The sequence below is a fragment of the Bos indicus x Bos taurus genome, chromosome 5 (assembly GCF_003369695.1).
Source record: "Bos indicus x Bos taurus breed Angus x Brahman F1 hybrid chromosome 5, Bos_hybrid_MaternalHap_v2.0, whole genome shotgun sequence".
Lineage (NCBI taxonomy): Eukaryota > Metazoa > Chordata > Mammalia > Artiodactyla > Bovidae > Bos > Bos indicus x Bos taurus.
The window spans coordinates 76,996,861-77,012,303 of NC_040080.1; the positions used below are offsets into that span (position 1 = coordinate 76,996,861).

The 15,443-nt window shown below is 40.2% G+C and overlaps 1 protein-coding gene across 6 annotated transcripts in view; it reads left to right on the forward strand.

Moving 5' to 3' along the window:
* The first annotated feature begins 11,860 nt into the window (after positions 1 to 11,860).
* Positions 11,861 to 15,443, forward strand: part of CNOT2 (CCR4-NOT transcription complex subunit 2) — a 132,081-nt gene continuing 128,498 nt past the window's right edge. For 3 of the 6 annotated variants that reach the window (XM_027542545.1, XM_027542544.1, XM_027542547.1), the window contains exon 1: positions 11,888 to 11,969. Coding sequence is in view for 2 of the 6 variants with exons in the window: in XM_027542542.1 (XP_027398343.1) it covers positions 11,965 to 11,969 (5 nt within the window). In the remaining 4 variants the exon portion in view is untranslated. Of the gene's footprint in view, positions 11,970 to 15,443 lie in introns of all 6 variants that reach the window. The other 3 variants (XM_027542542.1, XM_027542546.1, XM_027542549.1) reach the window with 2 other exon arrangements.

The window sequence follows — 15,443 nt, forward strand, 5'->3', positions numbered from 1 at the left end:
AAAAAAGAGACAGGCTCTAAAGTTAGAAACAATCTGTGTAATCTAAGGCCTCTCTTTTAAAGCTTCTTAAAGCCCCCATTTCCCATCTGTAAAGCACTAGCTATCTCAGTTTATGCAGATTGAGTCAAATTATGTAATTATGGTGCTTGCAATTTATGCCAAGTTGTAGCTGTAATAATTCTCAGGCCAATACTGACCTTCTATTTTATCTCTAATTAGTTTTTTCTTTGAGGTTTCTTGTGCTGATTGGTTTGTCACAGCCACTATATGGTTTCCAAGGATCTCATATTCTTCTCATTGGTTGCTTGGCTTTTATTTTCAGGCCACCTATTTTTTACATGATAATGACCCATGAGGGCTTCCCCAGTGGCTCAGTGGTAAAGAATCTCCTGAAATGCAGCAGATGCAAGAGATGTGGGTTCACTCACTGGGTTGGGAAGATCCCCTAAAGGAAGGCACAACAACCCACTCCAGTACTCTTGCCTGGAGAATCCCATAGACAGAGGAGCCTGGCAGGCTACAGTCCAGTGGGTCACAAAGAGTCAGAAATAACTGAAGCGGTGAGCATGCATGCACGACCCATAAAAACACGTGAGAGTAATAACATCTTTAATGTTCAGCTGAGAATATTAAGTGGCTTTAATATTGCTGCTATCAATTCCAAAGGTGATGAATAATAAAAAAGAAAGAAATTCAATATAAGAGCAGGATACCTGAAAGATAACACTGGCTTTGCAGTTTACACTGGGTGTCTCCCACATACATGTGGCATACAAGAATATGGGAGAAATTACACTATTATACCTACATCATGTACTTTCTTGAGAACTAAATGACAATAAAACACAATGTGGGGTACAAAATTGAGATTCAGTCACATTTGAATAATGAATGATAAGTGAATACCAAGTCAGAACAGATATCCTATTAAGATGAAGCATTTGTTCTATTATTTTCAAAACTGGTTATATTAAAAACATACTTTTATGCTCGTATCTGGAAAACAACTCATAAAGGATATAGAAAATTTACAGAAGTCAGAAAAAATGCCATGAAAATAATGCAAAGCTTTAGAAAATCACAATTATAGAAATCCTTTATATGACAAACTCTAAGCATCTGTCCAAATTTTATTTTATTTGCATTGTCATTATAGTATTCTCCAGCATTGAAAATTTCATGAAATGTACAGGTGACAGGATGAAGATGAAAATATTTTGGTTATGTGGTTGATAAGAGTTACTGTTTTCATCATTATGAGATTAAACAAAAGAAGTTTAATAAACATTCTCAAGCATTAAAAAATGCTTATATAAGTAAACAGTAACCCTAATCTGTGTGGAAGTTCATAGAAAGTGATCTTAATAATATGTACAATAAAACATGTCCCCCTCCCCAGAAAGATAGCAGTCTTATGATAAATTTATCATAATGACTCTCATTTTAGAATGGTGAATGCTTCATTTAATGTACAGTATGCTGGGTTTTTTTCAAATTTTGTTTTAGATTTTATGCATTTATGATTCTATGTAGCTTCTGCCGCTGCTGCTAAGTAGCCCCAGTCGTGTCCGACTCTGTGCGACCCCATAGATGTAAAGCTGAACCTGTGATCCAGAATTTGTCAGACTGGGAAGGCAAGCTAATGGCTTTATTCCTTTCATATTTTAAAGATTTCAGAGTTCAACACTAGTAATGTAATGGGCATATTGAGTGCAACACTTTCACAGCATCATCTTTCAGGATTTGAAATAGCTCAACCCAAATTCCATCACCTCCACTAGCTTTATTCGTAGTGATGCTTTCTAAGGCCCACTTGACTTTACATTCCAGGATGTCTGGCTCTAGGTGAGTGATCACACCATCATGATTATCTTGGTTGTGAAGATCTTTTCTGTACAGTTCTTCTGTGTATTCTTGCCACCTCTTCTTAATATCTTCTGCTTCTGTTAGGTTCATATCATTTCTGTCCTTTATTGAGTCCATCTTTGCATGAAGTGTTCCCTTGGTATCTCTAATTTTCTTGAAGAGATCTCTAGTCTTTCCCATTCTGTTGTTTTCATTTCTTTGCATCGATCACTGAAGAAGGCTTTCTTATCTCTCCCTGCTATTCTTTGGAACTCTGCATTCAGATGCTTATTTTTCCTTTTCTCCTTTGCTTTTCACTTTTCTTCTTTTCACAGCTATTTGTAAGGCCTCCTCGGACAGCCATTTTGCTTCTTTGCATTTCTTTTTCTTGGAGATGATCCCTGTCTCCTGTACAATGTCATGCACCTCCACCCATAGTTCATCAGGCACTCTATGTACCAAATCTAGTCCCTTAAATATATTTCTCACTTCCACTGTATAATCATAAGGGATTTGATTTAGGTCATAACTGAATGGTCTAGTGGCTTTCCCCACTTTCTTCAGTTTAAGTCTGAATTTGGCAATAAGAAGTTCATGATGTGAGCCACAGTCAGCTCCCGGTCTTGTTTTTGCTGACTATATAGAGCTTCTCCATCTCTGGCTGCAAAGAATAAAGAAATGCAATGCCAAAGAATGCTCAAACTACCACACAATTGCATTCATCTCACACGCTAGTAATGCTCAAAATTCTCCAAGCCAGGCTTCAGCAGTATGTGAACCATGAACTTCCAGACGTTCGAGCTGGTTTTAGAAAAGGCAGAAGAACCAGAGATCAAATTGCCAACATCCGTTGGATCATCAAAAAAGCAAGAAAGCTCCAGAAAAACATCTATTTCTGCTTTATTGACTATGCCAAAGCCTTTGACTGTGTGGATCACAAGGAACGGTGGAAAATTCTTCAAGAGATGGGAATACCAGATCACCTGACCTGCTTCTTGAGAAACCCCTATGCAGATCAGGAAGCAACAGTTAGAACTGGACATGGAACAACAGACTGGTTCCAAATAGGAAAAGGAACACGTCAAGGCTGTATATTGTCACCCTGCTTATTTAACTTCTATGCAGAGTACATCAGGAGAAACGCTGGGCTGGAAGAAGCACAAGCTGGAATCAAGATTGCCAGGAGAAATATCAATAACCTCAGATATGCAGATGACACTACCCTTATGGCAGAAAGTGAAGAGGAACTCAAAAGCCTCTTGATGAAAGTGAAAGAGGAGAGTGAAAAAGTTGGCTTAAAGCTCAACATTCAGAAAACGATGATCATGGCATCTGGTTGCATTACTTCATGGGAAATAGATGGGGAAACAGTGTCAGACTTTAGTTTTGGGGGCTCTAAAATCACTGCAGATGGTGATTGCAGCCACGAAATTAAAGACGCTTACTCCTTGGAAGCAAAGTTATGATCAACCTAGATAGCATATTGAAAAGCAGAGACACTACTTTGCCAACAAAGGTCCATCTAGTCAAGGCTATGGTTTTTCCAGTGGGCATGTATGGATGTGAGAGTTGGACTGTGAAGAAAGCTGAGCGCTGAAGAATTGATGCTTTTGAACTGTGGTGTTGGAGAAGACTCTTGAGAGTCCCTTGAACTGCAAGGAGATCCAACCAGTCCATTCTAAAGGAGATCAGTCCTTTGGGTGTTGTTTGGAAGGACTGATGCTGAAGCTGAAACTCCAATACTTTGGCCACCACATGCAAAGACTTGACTCATTGGAAAAGACCCTGATGCTGGGAGGGATTGGGGGCAGGAGAAGGGGATGACAGAGGACGAGACGGCTGGATGGCATCACCGACTGGATGGACGTTGAGTTTGAGTGAACTCCGGGAGTTCGCAATGGAGAAGGAGGCCTGGCATGCTACGATTCATGGGGTCGCAGAATTGGACACAACTGAGCGACTGAACTGAACTGAATGTAATGGGTTTCTTTTATTAAATCTTGGTAACCTAATGCCATTTTGGTATATGTATTACTGAAATATTTGTCACTCTTACTGCACAGACTTGGGGTAACTCTTCTGTTTAAATGAAACTGGTATTGTTTTCAGACATTATTACCAACGCAGTCTTTGTGAACTAAATTAACTATTCATGTTTAACCAGATAATTGACAGAGGGTTCCTTTTTGAAACCAATGCTCCCTCTTCAAAAGCTACTGTTTCTAATATTCATTGAACAAATGTGTAATAGTTTATGCCAGACTTACATGTTATCAAGCAGTGTAAAGTAATGAGAGGTAATGTTAGAAACATTAAAATTTATATTTAACCTTTTCAGGGTTGAACTATATTTCAAGGGTCAACTGTATTTTGTTGACTCTCTTGCAAGTGTGGGGAAACATCCTGCAAAAGAATCAGCTTTTACTTTAGGACTGATTTGAGTAGGTAAAAACTTACATCTCATTAGTTTTGGGAAGATTCACAGATAAGATCTTAGCTTGGTAAGATAACAGCAGTGATAAAAGTAGATAAAATGAAAACAAATACTATAAAGGGTTCTATTTAATTTTTTTTAGTGCTAAAACATGGGAATGGATTGATTATTGGTGACTTGTTGAAAACCATCCATATCAACTCTTCTGCCTGGCATTTAAAATACTCCCCAATTTACATAAATTCCACTACCCCTCTGTTTATCTTAGGTCAGTTCTTGCCTCTGGTCCATGCTCATTTCAACATCTGAGTTGGCCTGAATTGTGTCCCCACCCCCAAATTTATGAGGTACTTATTCCTGCTTTGAGCGCCACCTCCCTTTTTGGAGTTGGGGAGGCAAGAATACTGGGAGTAAGCGTCTTTTAATTTCATGGCTGCAGTCACCATCTGCAGTGATTTTGGAGTCCAAAAAGATAAAGTCTGACACTGTTTCCACTGTTTCCCCATCTACTTCCCATGAAGTGATGGGACCAAATGCCATGATCTTAAGTTTTCTGAATGTTGAGCTTTAAGCCAACTTTTTCACTCTCCTCTTTCATCAAGAGGCCTTTTAGTTCCTCTTCACTTTCTGCCATAAGGGTGGTGTCATCTGCATATCTGAGGTTACTGATATTTCTCCTGGCACTCTTGATTCCAGCTTGTACTTCTTCCAGCCCACTGTTTCTCCTGATGTACTCTGCATATAAGTTAAATAAGCAGGGTGACAATATACAGCCTTGATGTACTCCTTTCCTGATTTGCAACCAGTCTGTTGTTACATGTCCAGTTCTAACTGTTGCTTCCTGACATGCATACAGGTTTCTCAAGAGGCAGGTCAGGTGATCTGGTATTCCCATCTCTTGAAGAATTTTCCACAATTGATTGTACAGTCAAAGGCTTTGGCACAGTCAATAAAGCAGAAATAGATGTTTTTCTGGAACTCTCTTCCTTTTTCCATAATCCAGTGGATGTTGGCAATTTGATCTCTGGTTCCTCTGCCTTTTCTAAAACCAATTTAAACATCTGGAAGTTCACGGTTCACGTACTGCTGAAGCCTGGCTTGGAGAATTTTGAGCATTACTTTACTAGTGTGTGAGATGAGTGCAACTGTGTGGTAGTTTGAGCATTCTTTGGCATTGCCTTTCTTTGGGATTGGAATGAAAACTGACCTTTTCCAGTCCTGTGGCCACTGCTGAGTTTTCCAAATGTGCTGGCCTATTGAGTGCAGCACTTTCACAGCATCATCTTTCAGGATTTGAAATAGCTCAACTGGAATTCCATCACCTCTGCTACCTTTGTTCGTAGTGATGCTTTTTCTAAGGCCCACTTGACTTCACATTCCAGTATGTCTGGCTCTAGGTGAGTGATCACACCATTGTGATTATTTTGGTTGTGAAGATCTTTTTTGTACAGTTCTTCTGTGTATTCTTGCCACCTCTTCTTAATATCTTCTGCTTCTGTTAGGTCCATACCATTTCTGTCCTTTATCAAGCCCATCTTTGCATGAAATGTTCCCTTGGTATCTCTCTAATTTTCTTGAAGAGATCTCTAGTCTTTCCCATTCTGTTGTTTTACTTTATTTCTGAGCTTAATTCAACTAATATCCTAATAAACTGCAATAATGAATATTCTTGCAATCCAATTATTACACATATCCTTATTTTCTATGATACATTTCTAGAAGAGGAACTGCAGGATCAAATGAATACTTTCAAGGCTTTTGATACATACTGCCAAACTGCATACTAGACCTTCAAGGCTTTTGATACATATTACCAAACTGCACACTAGAGATATGCCAATTTACACTCTCAGCAGTGTAACAAGTCCTGTTTCTCTGATCCCTTGCCAGTATTATCAAGACACAATCACCTGTTAAAATAATACCTGAAGACCAAATTAATGTTTAACATGTCAGGTCACTCTTAAGTTGGACTTACAGTTAAACTTTTATAATATTACGATTCAAAGCTTAAGATTCTTTCATATATTTTAGATGAAGAATCTAAGGTCCAGTAAGTTACAGAGTAAATCAGACCACTATGTAGTGGGAGCTTCTGCCCCAGATTATTATTTTGCAGTGCTTTTTGATTTGCCAGTTTGGTTCACCACCTAAGCTTTTTCTGTAATAACCTTATTAGTGTTAGTCACTCAGTTGTGTCCGACTCTTTGCAACCCCATGGACTATAGAGCCTGCCAGGTTCCTCTGTCCATAGGATTTTCCAGGCAAGAATGCTGGAGTGGGTTGCCATTTCCTTATCCAGGGGATCTTCCCGACCCAGGGATTGAACTCAGGTCTCCCGCATTGCAGGCACACTATTTACCATCTGAGCCACCAGGGATGCCCAACCTTATTATGTATACCAGAAAAAAGGCATATATCTTTATTATTAAGGGCCTATACCATTAATTTAGACTATTTCTCCTAGCTGCTTCCTATCTTGGATTTTATACATTACCTGTGAAGGAAAATTTATGACATCTATTTTTTAAAAATCTACCTAATCTTGGATAGGGACCTATTTCATTCATTCAATGACTTTTATTCACTGTTTCATTCATTCAACAGTACTTATGTAATGCATACTGTTTAGAGAATAAAGCAGTGAACAATACAGAAATAGCCTCTGCTCCCACAGAACTTACATTTTTAACAGGGTGAAAGGAAACAGATAAGCAGTAATAAAGAAGATAATGATACAATTACAAATGCTGTTATGAAAACAGAGGGCAATGTGTGAGAAAAATGGGAAAAGGAGCTACTTTAGATACGAGGCCAGGGAATGCTGGTCAGAAATGAAACCTGAATTAAAAGCTGATGAGTTAGCCATACAGACATAGAGAAAACACACCTCAGGCAGAAAAAAATTGGAAGTGCACAGGTTTTGAGATAGAGTATCAGTTCAACTGAGAATAAGATGCCCTAAACAGTGGCTTCTGAACTGCGGTGTTGGAGAAGACTCTTGAGAGTCCCTTGGACTGCAAGGAGATCCAACCAGTGCATCCTAAAGGAAATGAGTCCTGAATATTCATTGGAAGGACTGATGCTGAAGCTGAAATTCCAATACTTTGGCCACCTGATGTGAAGAACTAACTCTTTAGAAAAGACCCTGATGCTGGGAAATATTGGAGACAGAAAGGGACCACAGAAAATGAGATTGTTGGACGGCCTCACTGACTCGATGGATATGAGTTTGAGCAAGCTTGGAGAATTGGTGATGGACAGGGAAGCCTGGAGTGCTACAGTCCATGGGGTCGCAAAGAGTTGGACACGACTGAGTGACTGAACTGAAATAGTGGCTCTAGCAAGATAAAAGTTTACATTTTCCTCACATCAGTACCTGTACATAAGGAGGACTGATACACTACTCTACAAAGATCTCAAGGACCCACATTTTCACCCAGCTGAGGTCCTGCCACCCCTCCAGGAAAAGGGAGCTTGCGTATGTCAAATGGCTGTCACATCTATATTCCAGGATGCAAGATGTAAAAAGAAAGGAAAGCACTGAAGGTGTGCAGCAGCTATCTTTTAAGAACGGTTTTGGAAGGGAGTCACATACACCTGCTTATACTCTATCGGCCAGAACTACCACACAGCTACACGAGGCTAGAAAATAGTCTTTATTCTGGACGCCCATACGTCCATGTCTATTACTATAGAAAAAAAAAAAAAAGAAATTTTAGGGGCCAACAGTCTTTGTCTGCTACAGACTGGAAAAAGCTTGGTAGGGGACAGAAACAGAAAGGAGGCAATGAGAAGGGTGAGGATAAGATGAGTTTGGAGAATTAGTCAGATTATGTAATTTTAAAGGCCATGGTAAGGAAATTGGACTTTATTCTATTTCAGGGAAATCACTGGAGGCTTTTAAACAAGTGAGTAACATAATCAAATCAAGTTTTTTAAAATGGTCACTCTGGCTGGTTTCTAGAGAATGGTTTAAAAGTACAAGGAAAAATGGAATCAGAAATAGTTGGATTTTGCTGTCTAAGTGATGATGGTGGCTTGGACAGGGTGGTAGCATCAGATGTGATGTGGTTGAAGGCCCAATAAATACAAGGAAGAGCTGATGATACTGACTGATAAATAGAGTGAGAGGAATCAAAGATTCCTACTATTTCGCCTGAGCAAGTGACTGAACTGTTGGGAGTATTGTTTGTGGAAATCGGTTAAGACTACAGGAAAAGTTTGGATTCAAATGTTTTGTTTCAGCACATGTTAATTTTGAGATACACGTCTTTTTTCTTTATTTTTTTGCCATGGTAAGACTTTCAGTAATGTCTATACCTTTTAAACAATGGGAGGTCTCCCTTTTCTAAAACTATTAATGTGAAAGTGAAAAAGTTGCTCAGTTGTGTCCGACTCTTTGCGACCCCATGGACTATACAATCCATGGAATTCTCCAGGCCAGAAGACTGAAGTGGGTAGCCTTTCCCTTCTCCAGGGGATCTCCCAAACCCAGGGATTGAACCCAGGTCTCCCACATTGCAGGCATATTCTTTATCAGCTGAGCCACAAGGTAAGCCCAAGAATACTGGAGTGGGTAGCCTATTCCTTCTCCAGCGGATCTTCCCAATCCAGGAATCAAACCAGGGTCTCCTACATTGCAGGCAGATTCTTTACCAACTGAGCTATGAGGGACAACTATTAATGGTCATGTATAAAGTCATTCTTCCCTTGGGTTTCCCAGATGGCACGAGGGGTTAAAAAACCTACTTGCCAATGCAGGAGGCAAGACAGGATACATGGATTCAGTTCTTGGGTGACATAGATTTAGTTCCTGGGTATCATAGATTCAGTTCCTGGGTCGGAAGATCTCCTAGAGGAGGGCATGGCAGCCCCTCCAGTATTCTTGCCTGGAGAATCCAATGGACAAAGACGACTCACAGGCTACAGTCTATGGGATCAAAGAGTTGGACACGACTGAAGCAACTTAGCATGCATACATGCATTCTTCCCTAAGGAATTTTCTTCTCAATCCAAATTGGCAATTTTTCTATAAGATGCACCTTACATTTCAAAAACACACAAAACACACACTCAGTATGGGCTAGTTTTCAAGTAAGACAGTCTATCAGAGTGAATAGCTTAAAAAAAAACACCACCTCACAACCTATCAAATGGGCAGAATTTATCAACGTTAGCAATAAAGACAAACTTTTGGAAGCAAGAGGACAATGTTAAAAATGTACCACTTAGAGTGCTTATTAGAAAGCCATAAATACAAGCCCTTGGCAAATGTTGGCTTGTTTAATATCTAGAACTGACCCCTAAGGTAGGTATTACATAAATTTTACATCTTTACCAATATAAACGATTGGACGGCACTAATAGAACAATTTTAAACTTGTTCTTCAGCAAGGATTAAAGCAGATTTATCATCAACAAATATGTTCTCAAGCAAACAATAGTATCAAGGTATTCTCCCCTAACACTGCTACCATACACATTTAAGATGGAAATGTCTGCTGTTCTATCTTTCCCAGTAAAATATCCAAGGTAATAAAACCCTCAAATTAGACCTGTCTCCTTTTGTAAGTGATTTCTTCAATTTCACCCAAAGTTTATACAATTTAAAACTTGTGCTTTGAGTAAACATGAGATGATACAAATAAGCGTCATTTTTTGGCTTTAACAAAGTCCTATGCATGTGTGTATGTGCACACGCATGCTCTTTACTGGGCTTCCCTGGTGGCTCAGTGGTAAAGAATCAGCCTGCCCATTTAGGAGATGTGGATTTGATCCCTGAGTCAGGAAGATCCCCTGGAGAAGGAAATGGGAACCCACTCCAGTATTCCTGCCTGGGAAATCCCATGGACAGAGAAGCCTGACAGGCTACAGTCCCTGGGATCACAAAAGAATCAGATACGACTTAGCAACTAAACAACATTTGGTATATAAATCAAACTGATACTTGATGTTACCATACACATATCCTACAACTTTTCTCATTTTATCTTACAATTCCAAATATCAGTTAGACTTTCAATTTATTAATAGCTAAATTAAAAAGCTCAGTAATACACAGATATACGTATTAATGTGTATCACATATACTTAAAGGTATTTAATCTTTTAACACACCATCTTACACAGTTGAAGAGAAAGATGAAGAGGCAGGAAGGAACTGTTGGGGGAAAGGGAGGAAAAAGGGAGGGAAGGACATAAGAAGATTTGCTCCTTCTTGAATTTTCCTAAAGTAAAAAAGAACACAATGAAGCAGAATGTTTAATAAAACTAACAACCAGGCAAAACATTTTCTACTGGCTACATCAGCATCATCTAAGAGTTTAAATAAATTCACACAGCATCTACTAATTCATCGAAATACTTGGTATCTTATGAACACAGAAGTCATCTATAATTTCACAGTACTCTTAATTTTCCTTCTATTTTTGACTGACAGATGTCCCTTTCCCTTCAGTTATAAATTTTAAATTGGATTACAGCCAGTTTTTGGAAGGATGATTTTATAAAAGAAACAAGGGAAGTAGAAACTTTATTTACCCCAAATGAAGTGTACTTTACATTAGTAAATTCTATTACTCAACTAGAAAGGAAGTAACAATTTTCACTTTATGCAACCATACGATTACTAATACACATGCAAATGCTCTTTTTCAGGTTCAAAAATATCAGGCAAAAGGGAAAAGTTGAGCAATATACAAACGAATAGAGAGAGAGTTATTATTTCAAAGAAAATAAAACTAATTTTACTTTGAGTAACAATTATTTTTCTGGGAGGCAGAGACTCTGCTCAAGTTTCCAAAAAAGCCACCGTAATTTCAGATGGTCTTGCTGATAGCCCAGGCAGTCACTCCAGCTTACGTGGGCATTGGGGAGTGAGAGTGAGAAAATGCTATAAATCTGATTCAGGAAAGCTCACCCAACAGAGTTTCAAAAACCTGCCCCCTCCCCCAATATGCTCCCTCCCAACAAGCTAAAAAAAACAAAAACAGGAAGCGTGATGAGTTAAAATACCAACGGTTTCGGCTGACGATCACTCACTTCTCAAAAAGCGATGGTGACGTGCTGCTGGTCCCTGGAAGTGCGTGCACAAGCACCGGAGGTTTTGGGGTCTGAAGGAAGAAAACTGGACAGCGATCAGATGCGTTTCAGGGAGCAGAGGGAGGGAAGGCCGGTACGAGGCAGACGACGGGGGTGGGGGAGGGGCGAACGAAGGGCTGAACACAAACACAAACACGTTCCGAGTCCCCGGGAAGGGCGGACCGACGCCACCTCACCATTCCCCGCCCCTGGACCCCGCGATCCTCCCCGGACCTAGGGCCCGTGGCCCGCGCGAAGCAACCCAGGGGAGCCTGTGGCAGCAGAGCTCCTACTCGCTGTAACGGCTGCAGAGTAGCTACGAGCCTCCCGGTGAGTCGGTGAGAGAGAAGGTGGGGGCCGCGAGGAGGAAAGCGAGGGGGTGAAGGGCCCCTCCGAGTCCCCTCTCCAACGCGTGAGAAGCAGACTACCCACCCGCCAACTCTGTCCGGTCCGCAATCGCCGCTCCCCTCTTCCGCCGCCGCCGCCTGGAGGGAAGTCGGAACGGCGGGGGTCACGGCGGAGGTCAGAGGGTAAAGGTCTTGCTCCCAGCAGCCTCCGCGGTGGATACGTCGCCATCTTGGATCCGCGGGACAAGAAAATTCATGCGGTGAGTTTTTGGCAAAATTTCGGAAGTCTGGCAGCGGGGCGCGCGGCGGGAGCGGCGGATTCGGGGCCCTCGCAAGGCTGGGGAATGCCTCGGGGCCGGGCCGGTCGCGCCCGGGGTCCGCGGGCAGCGTCCCGGCCCGCCGCTTCCCGTTGCTTTTGTCTCGGCTCCAATCGAGAGAGGGAGAGCGGAGCGGGCGGGGAAGGGGGGGTGGTGGCGGTGGAGGGAGGGAGGGGGTGTGTATGGGGAGGGTGGTGGACGGGACGTAAAGCGTCGCTGTAGTCGGGTAGCTGCAGCGGCAGTTCTGGATCCTAGGCCCGGTCCCTTCGGCTGGCGCTGGGGCTTCCCCCAGACTCCTCTCCCCCGGGCTCCCGCCAGCACGGAGAAGCCTCCGTCGCGCTGCTTCTTGGGGAAGAAGAGAAGGCGACAGCGGCGGTGGCCAAGGACCCCGGGCCCGCTTTAGACGGCGCTGCCGCCTTCCCAGCAGTTGCCCCGGTCTTTGGCATTTCACATTCTCTCAATACACGTACATCATCTGCAACTTGTCTGTGTTTCTGTGTATGTATATGTGAAAGATGGGGGACCCTGGACTGGCTAACGGGTCTCAGGAGCTGCCAGGCCCTGGGGTACCGAAGGCTGTGTATGGTGGAAGGAGGAGTGCAACTGTGATGCTTCCTCTGCTTCCGCACCCAGAGGGTGAAGCTTCCGTAGTGTGGTAGTGACTGAGTCCGGAGAGTCCTGGGGCGGCGGAGGAACCCGAAACGCCTCGGTCTGTGAAGTTGCTAGCCCTGGGTTTCTACTTCCGCCGGGGCCTCTCCACCTTTTGCTGTCTTGAGTCTGAAAAGTTTCACGGAAGAAGTGAGTAGGGTTAAAACTTAGTTCTTAGTTGAGGCTCTGGTCCGTTTAGGAGAGAAAGCCTCTAACTCCTGCTAACTGTGGTCCTTAGCGAATATGAGTTTTTTTGTTTTTGTTTTTAATGAGAACATTTCCAAGGTCTTAAAATTTGCATTTATTCCAGGCCCTGTGGGTACGATATTACAACCATAAAAGTCTTGCATACGGGTGCCACCCTCTCGAAAGGAAGCTAAGCATCAACTCCCTTAGAATCCGAGCAGATGCCTTCAGTTTTTAACATCCAGAAGACCGAATGCAATACATTTTGTTTCATAAAACTCTTGGTCAGAGAATTCTACTCCTTTCTTAATCTTCTAGTCGTTTTCTAATAATTAAATACATTGATAGCAACCCTTAGATTCTTGGTGAAATGGTAGGAAGTACCTAGTTAGAATCTGTCACGAGGGAGGCCTTGCTTGAATTTAGAGTTCAAAGCTGAACAAATTTTCTGTCATGCTTGATATTAGGAATTTCTAGACTTCTGGAATCGTAAGTGCAGCTTTATTTGCCCCTTAAAACAACTTAAGTGGAAGTAATAAATATGGAGGCAGGGCATAGAAATTTGAAAATATTTGTTTACATACCGGGTTTATGTTGTTTGGAAATACTTAGTATATTTGACAGGTTCTCAAACGTGTTACTAGTGAACACGTCTTTCTTGCAACTTTGGAAGATAACTTTATCCTAGGTGTAAGGAGTTGGTTAAGATCGCAGTGGCCTGAAATGACTAAATGGCTGCATTCAGACAGTTTGATGTGTACATTCAGATCTCTTTTTCTGAAATACTCCTTAGTGGATCAAGATCTTTAGTTAACTTTGTCATGTTGAACATCTTTTCAGTTTGTAGTTCTTGTGTAATATTAAACCTAAAGGAAAAATACAAGATACATGTAAAAAGAAAAGAACTTGTGCTCCACTTGTTTCTTGACTTTGTAAGATCCTTATTTAATTTTACAAAGGTTCTTTTCTCTCATTTTTTCCCCCGCTTGAGGGCTTGAAGTGCAGTGACTTCTGTGATTACTTTGTATTTTAGATAGAAATTGAGAAACTCACATTTTGGCATCTTGATTAATGCTGCATCAATAAAAATAATGTGAGCATCGTTTTTTGGCAGAACTCTTTTTATTATAAGTATACGGTATAAAGATATCTGTAACCTAATCTGATACTCTTGGGGAATTAGAATTGCTTATATATTTAACCAACCAACAGATACAACCTTTTAAAGATTTTTAGTTTCTGGAATCCTTTAGTTTTAAAGTAAATTTTTGTGGCAGAAAAATGAGGGCGTAATGCATGAGTGATTTATGTTCCCTTCCATTTCGAATTACTTGATCTTGAAGATAAAGTTCAGAATGATATTCCTCCCCAAGAGAGCTAGTTACTTATGTTTTTAGTTAATAACTTTAGATATTTAATTAACTCTTTGACTTCTCAGAGATACTTCACAGTTAGTTATAATCTGAAAATTCTTTGTTCAGAAGTAATTAAATACTTAGATTTATGAGTAGATTTTATTAGAAGTGCTTCTAACCCAGTTGTTTTGGTTTTTAATCTCTTCAGTAGATACTGGTATTAAAAGTATTTGTATTTTGAAAGACCTTTGCAGAATCTTTTGCAACCTCTGGGAAATTATATGTTTACCTTTTCATTCACAAATATGCTTCATAAGATTTTCTAATTGGGAAAAGAAAAAGTATGCTTCATATTTACATATGAAATAATACTAGACATTAATAGATTGATAAAAATAAGTCAACTTTTTTTTTTTTTGCTTTTAAAAGCTGTGTTAAACTATTTTTTGTCTTAACATTTTTAACTGTAGAAAGTTCATTCTATTAAAATTACATATTTAAAAGCAAACTTTCCATATACTTGCTTATTAGGCATTTGAGAACAACTTACGCAAATAGTGATACAATCTTAGGAAAAGATACTACTAAGATTTTATTTGTTACTTAGACTTCTACTAGATGTTGTGACACAAAGAAGCAAAAGAAACCAAGGTACCAGGTAGGGCTGCTTTAGAGGCAGAGTTAAACTGAGTCGCACTGTAATGTTGGAATAGAATCACACACACTACTGATACCATAGTATTGATAACAAAGGAATCATTCTGGTTGATGATAGGTGTGATTGTTCTTCCTTAACTATGGATGATTTCTACCCCAGATACTTAAAGGAGTAGAATTTCCTTGTGAATTTTACTGGATTTTTTTTGAAATATCTATACTAAAATTGGTGTCTGTTTAGGAAGTCTACTTTTGAAAACAAATAGAACTGACTAATGAGTTGTAAAAATTAATTTTTACCTTGGTTTTTTTATTTCTTGGTTTTACCTTGCTTTCTTTAACTTTTATATATATATATATATATTTTTTTTTTTTTTTTCCTCTTTGCCTTAGCTTTTCTGTTTGACATCCTTTTTTAAAACTCTTAAAACTCCTCTTGTGACAAGTCTGATAACGGCTAGTGCTGATATAGCTTGTTTATTTATTTACTTTGTCTGTATTATTAGAAATGACCTGGAAAAAAGAATTCTTAGTGGTTTATTTTTTCTGATAGTTCTCTGAAATACAGATG